The following is a 13,875-nucleotide window of genomic DNA, read 5'->3' on the forward strand; positions in this document are numbered from 1 at the left end:
AAAAAGTGTTTAGTTTTTTGTATAATTACCAGAAGAAAGAAAAAAATCAAATAAATCACAGACAAGCATATTTTCCTAAGACAGTGGACCAAGCCTTAGGTAGGCTTATAGCTGGCATTCAAGCTCTTTTTAAGAGCATCAAAGCAAACAGCTGTAATTGTGTGATTACAACCATGTAAAGGAGGAATTAAATTGTAGATGAAGCTATCCAGTAATGGGCATGTATCGTCCATGCTGAGGCCCAATACCAGATTATCAGCACATTCTAATTTTGCTCATCCTTTAAGCTTTGAAATCTGGTGAGGCTCCTCCCAGCACTGGCATGGCTAATGAAGGGGTCTTAACTAGGGGATTAGACACATAGCCTTACAAAAAAGTGTCCTAAACCTTAACCACATCTCATTTAGTCTTGCCTGACTATACACAAACAAAATAATGAAAACAATGGTGTAATTTTGATTTAAAGATAATAGCCTTCCATTCTTTTTCCCCCAGATCAGAAAGGAAGGTGCACACCCTCAGAGCAAAGATGCATTCAGATGGCGCAGCTGCCTGATGTCACAACTTAAACTGTTGCAAGCTGTTTAAACAACTTTCCAAACATCAGGCTGAGAATAATCAGAACCTCCATCACCCTTCACTTACAGCTAACAGTCTTTTTGGTATGACTTTTTATTTGATGCCTCTTTAGTACTTATAAATAATTAAATTTGTGGATCCTCATGGCATCATACCTCGTCATTACATTTCTTTCATTCTTTGTTTGACTAATTTGATTGTAGACTTCACTGTAAAAACTTTTTTTGCATATTGTTGAGATTTACTGTTTCTATAGCCACTATGTCCTACATACTCTTTAATTGCTTGTTTTTGAGGTTATGTTTTTTTTAACAGCAATATTTTTAATCAACAGGAAATTTGGTTTGTTTGCTATGTTCATTAACTTGCAAAATAGTCTTAAAACCACCACCAAACATGATGATATATCTGTGGACCATGTTTGACCTATGCTTTTGTATTTGCTATGTACAGCAACCAAAGAGATAATTCTATGTCTCAGAACTCTCTCTCTCTCTCTCTCTCTATATATATATATATATATATATATATATATATATATATATATATATATATATATATATATATATATATATACACACTGTATAAATATTATATACTGTATATATAGTGTGTATAGTCATGATAGAGTAATAGTCATAAGCTAACATAATTTGTTGGTAGGATGTTTTGTAGTGCAAGAAAATGAATAACATGGATGCCTATTAGCTGAATAACAACCACTTCCGTATGAGTGAGTGGAAATATTACTCCGCAATTTAACCTTTTTCTCCACTACTGGGAACACGTGCGGCTGGAGTTATGCCCCATCGACAAACACACGCATGTTCAAGATGTGCGAGTTTCAGTACTGTATATTTTGCCGCATACTGTATATCCAGGTTTTTCCATGTAGCAGAGGGTCTCTAAGTGTTTGTTTTGCTGCTGAGCAACAGAAATACAACCAGCCTACCGTCTATAGCTATGTTTTTTTTTTTTTTTTTTTTTTTATCTCTGTGGGCACAACATGTTAAGCAGCGATGTTTTTTTTTTGGGTGGGGGGGGGGGGATTGAGTTTATGACTAGTAATTACAACATTGTGGTGACTATCATCTCATAATTATCAAACAGGGCAGCATGAGTTATGTACCCCACTAAATAGTTTAAGCTCCCATTCGCAGTTCCTTACAACAAGCCAAAACACCAAAACTAATATAATGTTTTTCTGTAACCATATTGCGTCTTCCACTGTTCCTGTTGCATATATGACTAAACATTTTAAACGACAAAGATGAACCACTACAGTCTACTTTAATTTACTTTAAAAGGAAAGTAACGATCAAGCATTTAGAGCAGATGTCACTATTAAGGAGGTAGCTGTCGGTTTTAAGTTATAATGTAAACATACTTTAAAATTATGGCTTATGGACTTGGTAAAAACTTTCTACTAAAAAACCTGGAAAATAAACAAAACACTCCTGCAAAGAATTACATTAAAAAGTGCACCTACTCCATTGGTGTGATGCAATGCCACAATGTGCATCTGTTTATGATGAAAGAATTAAATTAAACTAAATTAAATTAAAACAAGAAAACTGCAATAAAAGTTAAAAAATTAAAAGAATCTATGGTAAAAAGTTTTATTTTGTAGTTTGGCCAGTGTTTTGGTCAGGCTCCTGGAGTAAAGTTAATTAACTTGGACTTTGTTCTGGAAGAAAGGTTGCCAGGATAAACTATTTGTTTGGAGAAAAAAGACATCAAGCTTGAGGTTTAAACCTTTCATGCTCCATGCACACACCTAGTCCATAGTTTTCCAGCATTATTTGTGTTTCCCTACCCTACTGTAAGGCTACCAGTTACTTTTAGGTAACTTTGCTCTCACTACAAAAGTATTGCTGTTAAATAGGACCTAATGAGGTTTTCATCCTTTTTGACATTCACATGGGTCTTAAGTGCTACAAAAATATTTTCCCTTTTTTCCCCCTAAGACAGTATACTTATAAATAAACAGTGCTCAGACTGTTATTTTTTTTTATAATGGCAGACTAAAAAAATAAATAGATAATACTAATAAAGCAGCACGGTTTATATAGATTTCCTTCTGGCTCGGGGAAGGCTCCACCAAGGAGTCCCCATTAGCCCCTTGCAACAGACTTTAGAGAACCATGGACTGAGCTAAACACAATCAATGCTCTGTTGTTGGATTAAAAACTGGGGGAAACAAAGTGAGAGAGAGAGAGAGAGAGAGAGAGAGAGAGAGAGAGAGAGAGAGAGAGTATTGTGGATCCCTTAAATTTTCTAACAGCTATCCAAAAAATTTTACTTGTTCCAAACATTAGACTAAATTAGACTGTTTATTGACAAGACCAGTTTAGAAGGGCAGACAGACTGGGAGATTTCGCTCAATGTCATTCATGTTATAATTTTTATAGCATAGTACAGGTTAACATTGAGGATGTGCAAGTCAATATCTGTAGTTATACATACAATAAATCAGTTGCTTCTGCAACCCATTTTTGTTTTTTATTTTAGCCATCAGAAATGCATGAAAAAAGGGAGAGGGAAAATTGTCTGAAAACAAAAAATGCCTGTCTGGGAAATAAATGTTCCATGCTCGTTTCACAGAAGTCCCATTTCCTATGCTCTAATTGGCTAGAAAAATTATTCTGCAAAGTGGTGTGGCAGGGAGTTCAAGTTATTTCAAAATTAACATGCATTTTGTTGCATGTTACCCTGTTAATGTTTAGTACATTATGGCACCTTGTTAGGATGTTTATGCTGTTTGCTAGTTATAGTGCATTGACAAATTATTGTACATGTATAAAAAAACTAAACCAAAAAAAAAAAAAACACACACACATTAAAGGAAAATTTCAGGAAGCTGCTTTCCCTGGTTACACAAAGAACAAACTGAAGATTACCGAGGGGCTTTGGTATGCGCTTTTCTTGTGCATGACTCATTAAAACAATCCCCCCTTTTCACTGGGTTTTAAAAAAGCCATGCAAAAGCCCATGGAGGGACACAAGCCAGAGTGTGACGTGTACAAGGAAATATAAAACCTGAAAGCACTTACTGTGTTCAGTAAAGGTAAAATACGCAGGACCAGTATTATTTGCATGATGTTATGCACTGTTTCTGCTGTTACTATGTGAAGTGAAAACAGGAAAGGTCATGGTCTTACACATGTCCGCGATGGAGCTCCATGATCTTCTCCTGCAAGTGTTCCTGGTGTGGTAGAAGCTTAGTAAGCTTCAGATACTCCCTGTCTGTAACATCATCATAGTCTCCAATCTCAGCTAAGAAAGAGAAAAAAAAAAAAACGAAGCAGATGAGGGAGAAAACTGAAGAAATTAAATCCTCAGAACAGAACAAATAACATTTTCATTATCATAATTGCACAGGATCTATATCAACTGGATTTAACCTCTCCACCCCCCCCCCCCCAAAAAAAAGAGGGAGGCATTGACAAAGGCAGAATTCTAAAATGTCATTAATTTTCCTACATCACTGTCCTGCCATAACCCTACATAGGGCTTCGATGGAGTAACACACATTTAAAAAAATTACCATTTTCCTTAAAGCAAACAATCATATTTCCCTCGATTGAAATTAAAGATCCTATTTTTTAGCTGTTAAACCATTTTCTTCAGATAGAAGTCATGGGGGAAAAAAAAAAACTTACACAAAGGAACACACACATGGAGGACCTGGACTCCTTCAAAAACTGGTATTTATTTTGGGTCCATAGTATATAAATACTGACATGGTTTGCTGGAGCTGTAGAGTTTTGTAAAGTTTTGCCAGTAGCTAAGGAGGAAATGCATTTTGCCCACATCATCTTCACTGCGTTACTAACAAATGTGTTGTTAGGAAAATTAGCTTTTTCATCACATTTATTTAACTTTTTTTATTAGGACTTGTCCCAATCGATATTGACCAGACAAACATCAGTTAAACACATACTCATAATTATCCAACGTTAGTGGGAAGTAGATTCTGTGATGGGCAATCCACATATGATACCATCTCATAAACAGACCGATTGCTGAACTGATTTGGACATTCTGGATAACAGATAATTCTTGTTCTCTGGAAGGGCTAAATGACAAAGGATAACTTCAAAAGAAATAAACAGAGGCTATAAACAACATTGGTCAGTGATAAAAAAAACAAAAAGAATATTTAAAAAAAAAAAAAAAAAAAAGCTTATACAGAAGACCTGCTGAGGGAGGCTTTAGACATAAAACTGTGTATTTGGGTGTCTGGGGGTTTCAGGTAATTCCAAAGCTATCGTTACTTTTAAAACACATAAGTTTTACACATACCAGAATATGGAAACAACAATAATAACAATAATAATCATAATAATAATAGTTTTGGGTCATAGATATAATTGAAAACAACTATGTGCATCAGTGCTATTTCTTTGCCTATGGGACCCATTTCTTTACTTTTTCTTTGCTCACTCATATCTGTAGATTTGGTTAAAAGGAAATACATTTATTTTATTATATTGCCTAGGTTGTGCCAAAAAAAAACAACAACAAAAAAAAAAACAAGTCATCACAAATTTGGTGATTTTTCTTTAATTGTATTATTTTCATATTGACATCCAAACGATGAAAGAACATATGCAATTCTGTAGCAAACAAAAAAGGCTATATTTAGATTGTTGGTAGCTTTCATGACAGCTTGGCACGCTCATAACATCCTCTAAGAAGAAGACAATCCTCTCATCATCAGATGACCTCGACTCCACAATCACCCGATCTAAATTCAGTTGAGATGGTTTGGGATGAGTTGGTCCAGAAGGTGGAAAAAAAACAGCCAACAAGTGCTTAACAGCACTGGGATCTCCTTTAAAATAGTTGGAAAACTATTCCAGGTGACTACCTCATGAGGCTGACTGAGAGAATGCTGTGGGTTCAAACCATCATCAAGGCAAAAAGTGGCTTCTTTGACAAATAAAAAATATAAAACATATTCATGAACACATTTTTGTTGACTTCATAATTCTATATTTGTTCTTTTATAATTTTCAAAAATCAATGTCTTCACAACAATAAAAAATTAAGAACCCACTGAGTAAGAAGGCATGTCCAAACTTGACTGGTCCTGTAGTAATGCAAAAAATGGCCAAATATGCTCTGGGCTATTACTTTGAGAATAACAAGAACTAACTTGCATTGCTGATGTTGCACAACATTTCATGTAAATGTGAATGAATCAAAGTATGTTCTTTTTAGAAGAAATAACCAACCTTCGTTTCAAATTTGCTACCACAACACCACTCCATGCCAGGATTCCCTCAGTACTATAAGGGCCTGCTTTGTTTTCCATTCTCCATGTTTCTGATTAATGAATAAAATGTTCTTTAGAACCTTCCCTGACACACCTCTTAGGAAGTGTTTTGACTTTTGTTCATTTAAGTACAATGGAAAAATGAATCAAGCCAAATGGCAAAGTATTAACTGAACTAAAAAAAAAAAAAAGAAAAAAAAATTAAGGAAGTAAACAAAAACAAGTCCAATATGTACTAAATAAAGAGATTAATTTGCTAGTGCTATCTGTGGTAAGTAATAAACTGAATGAATTAATGAGTGAATAAGAGAATGAATAAATAAATACAAATTAAGGGGTCATAGAAAAAAAATAATTATATTAGTCATTGTGTATAGTAATCACTGGACCTACACTGAACTAGGTGAGAGCCCAGCAGAGCCGCTGTGTTTTCCGAGCAGTTCAGCTTGCCTTCCATCAGATCTCGCTTCATCTGCAGGGAAAACAGGTACCTGCACCAAAAAAAACACAAACACACAGCAAACATTACTCTATGTTCCTATAACCCTAAGAGTACAAAAAAGTTCTGCTTGCCTTTATAACTAGCCCATACAATCAAGGGCACCTGCATCATTAATAACCAATATTTTAGTATTTTTTTAATAAAATTAATAATAGAATATTTTGGTTGGTTAAACCTGGTTATGCATAAATATCTACCTCTTAACTCTTTGAACCCGTCACATACCTGGTGAACTCCTCCTGAAGCTGGCCAGGATCTGGTGGGAAGAACTTCACTGACAACCGAAAGACTGTGTTCGTTGGTCCTGAAATACAACACAAAAAACACAGTCACATAACTGCTCACAAATCACATTTACATAATCTAATACAATAATTGAAAATCTGAGCGTGCACTTACGTCGCACTTGTTTAACAATGAGCTTGGTGGGCTCCAGCCAAACCTATAACCAAAAGCAATGGATTTTAGAAACTTCATTTTGCTCTTTTATGCGCAAGTCAACACAGAGAAATGATACATGGCCACCTCAAGGTCAGATAAACATTTCTGGCTCACATGAACCCAGCTGAAAGATTTCACTGCTGGTACCTTGTACTAAAAGTATCTGAAACATTCTTTTAAAAAAAAAAAAAAAAAAAAATTTATATATATTCTCCTGAGATGAATAAACACATGACTGTTTAAATTGCTTAAGTATTTGCAATATAGCTGTGTGTGAGACCTTCAGTTGTCCTACAGGGTAATCGTCCTTTATCACACACATCTGGGACTGATTGTAAGAGGAATGCACTGCTTATTGCCACACCTTTCCCCCACAAAGATTTGCTCTTGTCCAGACAGCAGATATCACTGTTCTCATGCACCATGAACTGCAATACACAATAGCTCATTAAATCTGCAATAGTTGTTGTACACAGACACTCCACACAGTTACCAGTTTGGGTACTCCTTCCATATAATTCAATTTGCAGGTATTAGTGCAAAGGGACCCCCACTCACTTGACCATTCTCAGGGAAAATGAGTTGGTATAGACTTAGCAAATGTTTGGACACCCCAGTCAAAAGTTTGGAAACTGATTTATTTTTCTAAATTCAAAAACAATACTGGATGTTTTTCAAAACTATGAAATAACACATATGGCATTGGATAATTAAGTAACAATAGTTGTTATTTTAAGACATGACGGTGAGCTGTTCTGCAGCAGTTCTTGCAAGAACAGTATTGTCAAGTACATTTGCAAAACTCATTAAAATTCATGATGTAACTAGCTCTCATGATGACCATCACAGGAAAGCGAAACAAAAACTTAAAGCTCATTTAGGGTTACCAGCCTCAAAAATCACCAATACACGTCTTAATAACAACTGTTCAGAAGAGATTATTGTATATTTTGGATGCCTTCAGCATGTTTTGACAATGTAGGGAAAAAAAATAATCTGGAAATACCACGGAATTAGAAGATGTGTCAAAACTTTTGAATGGTAGTGTACAGTAGAACCTATTTACAAGTAAAAACTTGTACTTTGTTTATTTTTGATGCTGCGTGCAGCCATGTTGATTAGACATCGCCCCTGTCGATGGAACGCAGAAAAGGGAAGAAAACCCCCAAGCTGTTACGGTGACAAGTCCTGAAACATGCTCTTCGTTTACTTAGTTGAAAAAGAAGGGTTCACAAGAGGTTTGCAAAAAAGTATAAGTATCAATACTGTTTAAAAATTTATATTAAATACCCCTTATTTACAAGAACAATTGTTAATTGCACTATAATTTGTTATAGTAGAGTTGCAACTGTTCTTAAACAACATAGTGCACCTAGACACAGTTATGTTTTTTTAAGAATGAATGATGTGCCGTTTTGTGCCAAGTTAATTTCGTAATATATACTGTATATATATTTTTTTATTTGTCCACATCGCTGTACTGAGAAACATACCGAACAGTGACTTTAAAAGCAAGGTATGTACACCAAACCATGACATTCATGTACCTTTACACCGGTATGAGTTCCAGGATTTTATGTTTTTAGACAGACAGCCAGGAGCTAACCGTGTACTGTGTGTATCTTTTGTGCTCTGTCTAAAATAGACTTTAGTTGAGTACCCATGTACTAATTGTAGGAGTCCCACAACCTGCTGCACAACAAACAATGGCCAAGGCTAGACCTAGCTAATGGTAAAATAGTTTATACTAGGTGACTTAGTGTACACAGATGACAGATAATCTTTCAGAATGAGGCCCAAGCAAGTCTGCTGAAGCAGTGATTCACTAAGGGACATATAAACCTTTTCTTTTAGCAACTGATCATAACTCCTTTACATGTATTTGTTTTTCCCTATCCTAGCTCCTAGTGCTGTCCATTTTAGATTTATTTCAAAATACATCCTCAACTTATTTTATTTAGAGCCAGACAGGTCTACATCTATAATTGACAGAGACCGCCATGTCCCTCAAGCTCAAAGGCAGAACACAGGGTGTTGTAAAACTCGAGCTGAGGTTATGGAGACTCGTTCTCAGTCAGCATGCACAGTGGGGCATTGTTCAGCATACCGCCACCTACCCAGTTCATCTGCACATTCTGGAATTCCAGACCAAAGTAATCGCTCTCGATAAGATTTATCCGTCGATATACTTCATTAAGAAGCATCTGTCCATCTGCTTTAGTCTGTAGACAAAGAAAGAGAGAGAGAGAGAGAGAGAGACAAAAAACATTATGAGTGATATCAAGTTAAGTGTTTTAGATCATTAGATTTTTTTTTACAATTTAACAGACATCCAATATTAAAGATTCTGTAAAAAGAACTGCCTTTTATGACACTATACATTATAATGATTAACCAAAACACATGTACCCACTAAAACTATCACTTTTCTTGCTTTTCTTACTTTCTAAATTACATATATAATCATTTAATACTGTGGCTGTGGACACCAGCAAGTATATGTAAATGCAGTAAAACTATACAACTGTCTTAAGTCTAGACACTGAAACAAAAATCATCACTTCTTGTTGACACCTATGATATTCCAAACTCCTCTGGTCTATGTCTGTCTGTCTGAGTAGGGGATTATGGGAAGTGGCAAGGTCTGTGGCATGGCATGAAGAGCATAAATGTTTGAGGTTGTTGGCGGTCAGAGAGAAATATGAACAGGTTTATTGAACAGCTTGCTGCAAAGATAACTAGAGAAAAAAAACTGCCCCGAGCTGAATCTCTGGGAGAAAGTCGGCATGTGGAGAAAGGCCACGCAGCTCCATTTTCAACATAAGGGATAAAAATGTATTGCAGAACATTTGCTTTTGAAAAGCCCTGGGCTTTGCTTTCACAAAATGAAGAACTAATTGCTATGTAGCGAGAACACACTGCAGTTTGGGTTTTGGATGCCAGTCGGCAACTTTTTGAGAAAATTACACAGCAAAACATCTGTTTGCAATGTTGAGTGTATTTTTAAAACCAATGCAAGGGCAGGGCTTGATTTTGTTTTAACTCTTTAACCTCTTAGGGTGTTATCAGTGCATTATTCACTTATTTATCATAAAGCATATTATTTAGTAACTACAACAAATTATTCAGCAACTATAGTGAAACTAAGTTTACACTGAGAAGTTTAGGGCTAGGATTTTAAAGGATTAAACAGGTCTTCAATTGTCTTTGTGTAGACTGTTGTTAACTGTTGATCACTGCTTAAGACTATAGATCATTTCAGCAAATTAAACAAAACAGCAATCATAAGAAACATGCTGTGCCTATGATTAAAAGATGTCCAGTTCATTATAGCCTCACAGTCCTGATCTGGACCGCAGGAGCGTGTATCCACAGAAGCATGGTTATGTGCACAATTGTTGTAATTTGTTACCCATGTTCAATGACTCACTGTGTACTTTAATTCTCTTCATTCAGACACTGTGGCCCCTCTTTGGACACTGCTCTTTCTTTAATGTGTAATTAACATGCGGGTTAAAACTACAACTGCCCTCTAGTTGGTCTGTGCATTAGTAATCCCACAGAGGTGCCCCTTCCATTTTCCACATAAATCTTCATAGTTTAAACCTGGTAACAGCCTGTACAGTTTTGGAAGACATGCTGGTGAGATTCTGTGCTTTTTAAGTTTTTTCTTTTTCAAGTTTAACTAAACTGTACAACAACTTAAAGGTCAATTAATACCCATGCTGACCATACCACAATTTTCAGCACTATTTTTATTTTTAGGAGACTCACTTCTATTATTCGAGTTACTAGTGAAAAGGAGCTATGTATCTGCCTCTGTCTCTATTCTATCTTTTTTAAGATGAGGAGATTTTTTTAGATGTACATTTTTAGGCTTTTATTTGTAGACTCACTTCCGCACAGCAATTAAGCTTTAAAATGCTTTATTCCAATCCGTCCTATTACTTGATTTTGTAAAAACACACCTTTGCTCAGTGTGAACACTTGGTTGACATGGTTTTGTATCTAAGAGACATCTCTCTCAACTGATAGTGCTTTTTTTCCCACAAAACTGTTACTTTGGGACTAAGGGAATCGAGATGCGCCGAGAGGAAGTTCTCATATGATTTTTTTTTCACTGACAGTTCTACTAGTTGTGAGGGTATACACCAGCAGGTTTATAACATGAAATATAACTTCAACTGGAGTAACAATAAATTAGTGTGAGCAGTTTCACACTTAACATGGATAAAGACTAATAAAAGGAACAAATTAGCATCCTGGGATGAGCAGATTACGTGCCTGTGCTAAATTTTTATTTGCCAAAAGGACAGGTAGAATTAATAGGTTGCTCAATAGAGCTGTCAGCTGTTGTTTTCCCTGTCAAAAACCCTACACTCTACTGATGTTCACAAAAGTTTTAATTTGAAATGCAGGTCCAAGTTTAAACACAAGGTGCATTGCGGTCAGTGGATATAGTACACAGTGCCGAATCCTACAGCACTATTTTTACTTAGTCTAATAAGCATCACAGATGACAGAAACTTCAGAATCAGGAACTCTGTTGAGAAATGGAAATACTAACAATGTCTAGCAACATTCGTGTATAATTTGAAAGCTGGTAAAGTTTTCTTTTTTTTAATGAAAAAATTTTTTTGGTTCTGCATTATACTCTGGTGAGACTGATGCAGTCTGGGAAGACGTTGCGGGGAGGATAACGATACTAGGTGTTTATTGCAAAAATCCATTTATTGAATGGATGCCACTTTGTCTCAGATCTGTATTGGACTAACTCGTTAAGGATTTTCTGAAATTAGGATTATTTACCATCAAGAACAGCTTTACAAGCAATTTTGCATCATCGTGCAATATATTGTAGCGTTTTACCGCCGGGAAGGATTTTAGAAGACGAGTGAGCTTACTTGCTGCCCAATGCAATGGCTGGGAGTACTTTATTTTATACCCACAGTCAAACAAAAGCATGAACAGCACATTCACAGAAAACCTACCTCCAATTCAGCCTAAGCATGAACCGGAGCACATTCCACACGTCACACACAAACAGGGCCAAAGCCACTAACCCAAACACCTTTCCCCAACATGGTGAGCACACCGACATCCCCGCAAGGCATGCTGGTCGTCAGCCGCCGCCCCGTCAGCCGCCACAATATACTACATACAAAATACTGGACTTATTGATATCTGTAAATATTTGTATTTGGTGCACTGCAGTGTCTATTTTCTTTTGTACGTGAGATACTGCCGTAATTTGTTTACATCTAAGGATATTCGTAGATCCACGTTCTGTTCGTATCTGCAGAAATTCGTAACTAGAATATTCGTAAGTCGGCGAGTTACATGATTGCAAAACTGTATCACCTAGAACACGTGTCAGTCCTTGCAATCTGATGCTGTTGGGCTATCTGGAGCTAATTCTGCTGGCTCTCCATAAAAGAATACAAATCACATGACCAGTGTGCTCCCAATATTTGAAATGCATGAAAACATAATCTTAATTACTTATTCATTCTTTGTTCCGTTTGTCCTGAATAGGATGGCAGGATGCCTGGAGACTATCCCAGGAAACTCTTGGGATACACCCCGGATGGGGTGCCAGTCCATGACAGACAACATAAAAGAACATTTAATCTACTATATTTTTAAATGGGCTACAAGGACAGGAATTGAGTCATAATTAATAGAATGCTGATTTCCAGGATGAGAATTGCACATTTTCAGATATAATATGGACAATGATTACTCCAAAATCCTACTGAATCGGCTGACTGTGCACGTAATTCAGAAAGAAAGCTGTTAGTGAATCACAAGCACAGCTAAGACAACACTAGAGACAAGCTCCAACCTGGCACAGGGAGGGATTTGGAAAGGATGTGTGTGTTGAGCCTGTGTGTGTAAGTTTGACTAGAGAGCTGTGTGTGGAATGAAATGTGACCTGAGCTTGAGTGAGAGAGCCACCGGGAGAATTCCACACTGTGTAAGGGGAAAGCCCTGTTGAGACATGTCTTGACACTCTGTCTGGTGTGCTGCTTCACTTTCTCACACACCTAAAACCCGGCTGAACAGTGCCAGTGTATTTTGCTGTGCAAATACTTCTGACACGCCCTTTACACACTAAACCAAAGAAAAGAAAAAAAAAAAACTGCAAATGCTTACCTATTAATCTACGCAACTCAACACCTGACTAATACTGTAGTGGGTATTTTTATATGAAAAAGAGCATTAGATAAAGGATAATTTTTTTCCACTGTCCACACTCACCTTTTCACTCACATTAAACACAAAAATAAATTGAAGCACTTAATTATTCCTATTCTGGAAGTAAGTATACACAAATTGTTAGCCATTTTCATATTTCTATGACATGTCGCCAGCTTTAGATTGCTTGTTAGAACTGGCTGATTACCTGTATTTCAAATCATTAGAAATATTATTTAGCAACATTCAGGAGAGCTTAGATGTGCTGGTTTAGTGTGTTTTAATCCAGTTTTGTGCCTTACATTTTTTTTCTTACACCTTTCTTTCGCCCAACCTGGTCACCTGAAAAGTTAATGATTTATTAACATTCACTGCATTCATCTGTTCTTGTTAGCTGCCAGGTGGTTGTGTATTAGCTTAGAACCAGCCCACACCCAAAGAGAAGTCTTACAGCTGAAACAGCACATAGCAACAAGCATGTAGCTATGGAGCTGAAGGTTAAGTCAAGACTATCCTGGAATTTGAACCGAAAATCTTAATTCGCTTAAAAAACATCACAGAGCTTAAATGAACAGGTTAAAACAGAGAACAATAAGTTCTCGATAGCTGTGTTTGTAAATTATTGACAATTTATGTGCACATGAACTACAGGCAGCTCAAAATACAAACCCGATTAACCAGGATTTCTTTCCTGAACAAAGATTCATTCTAATCAAATGAAAAAACACAGTGTAGTTTTCTTCTTTGAGACAAATGAAATATCCAAGAGATCATGGTTTCATGCCACCTGAGCTAAGCAGAGACTACCACCCTCCCTCACACTGTAACACACCTTGCCTCTGACCTACCACAGCAAACAGGTTATGAGTAACAC

General features: G+C 36.4%; 1 protein-coding gene across 3 annotated transcripts in view; it reads right to left on the reverse strand.

Moving 5' to 3' along the window:
• Nucleotides 1-13,875, reverse strand: part of farp2 (FERM, RhoGEF and pleckstrin domain protein 2) — a 61,673-nt gene that overhangs the window by 24,381 nt on the left and 23,417 nt on the right. For all 3 annotated transcript variants that reach the window (XM_053499063.1, XM_053499064.1, XM_053499062.1), the window contains exons 3-7: nucleotides 8,921-9,025; nucleotides 6,762-6,804; nucleotides 6,588-6,666; nucleotides 6,254-6,351; nucleotides 3,741-3,855 (exon numbers count right to left, since the gene is read on the reverse strand). In XM_053499063.1, the coding sequence (XP_053355038.1) occupies nucleotides 3,741-3,855; nucleotides 6,254-6,351; nucleotides 6,588-6,666; nucleotides 6,762-6,804; nucleotides 8,921-9,025 (440 nt within the window). The remainder of the gene's footprint in view (nucleotides 1-3,740; nucleotides 3,856-6,253; nucleotides 6,352-6,587; nucleotides 6,667-6,761; nucleotides 6,805-8,920; nucleotides 9,026-13,875) is intronic.

Source organism: Clarias gariepinus, chromosome 6 (assembly GCF_024256425.1).
Source record: "Clarias gariepinus isolate MV-2021 ecotype Netherlands chromosome 6, CGAR_prim_01v2, whole genome shotgun sequence".
NCBI classification, from domain to species: Eukaryota; Metazoa; Chordata; class Actinopteri; order Siluriformes; family Clariidae; genus Clarias; species Clarias gariepinus.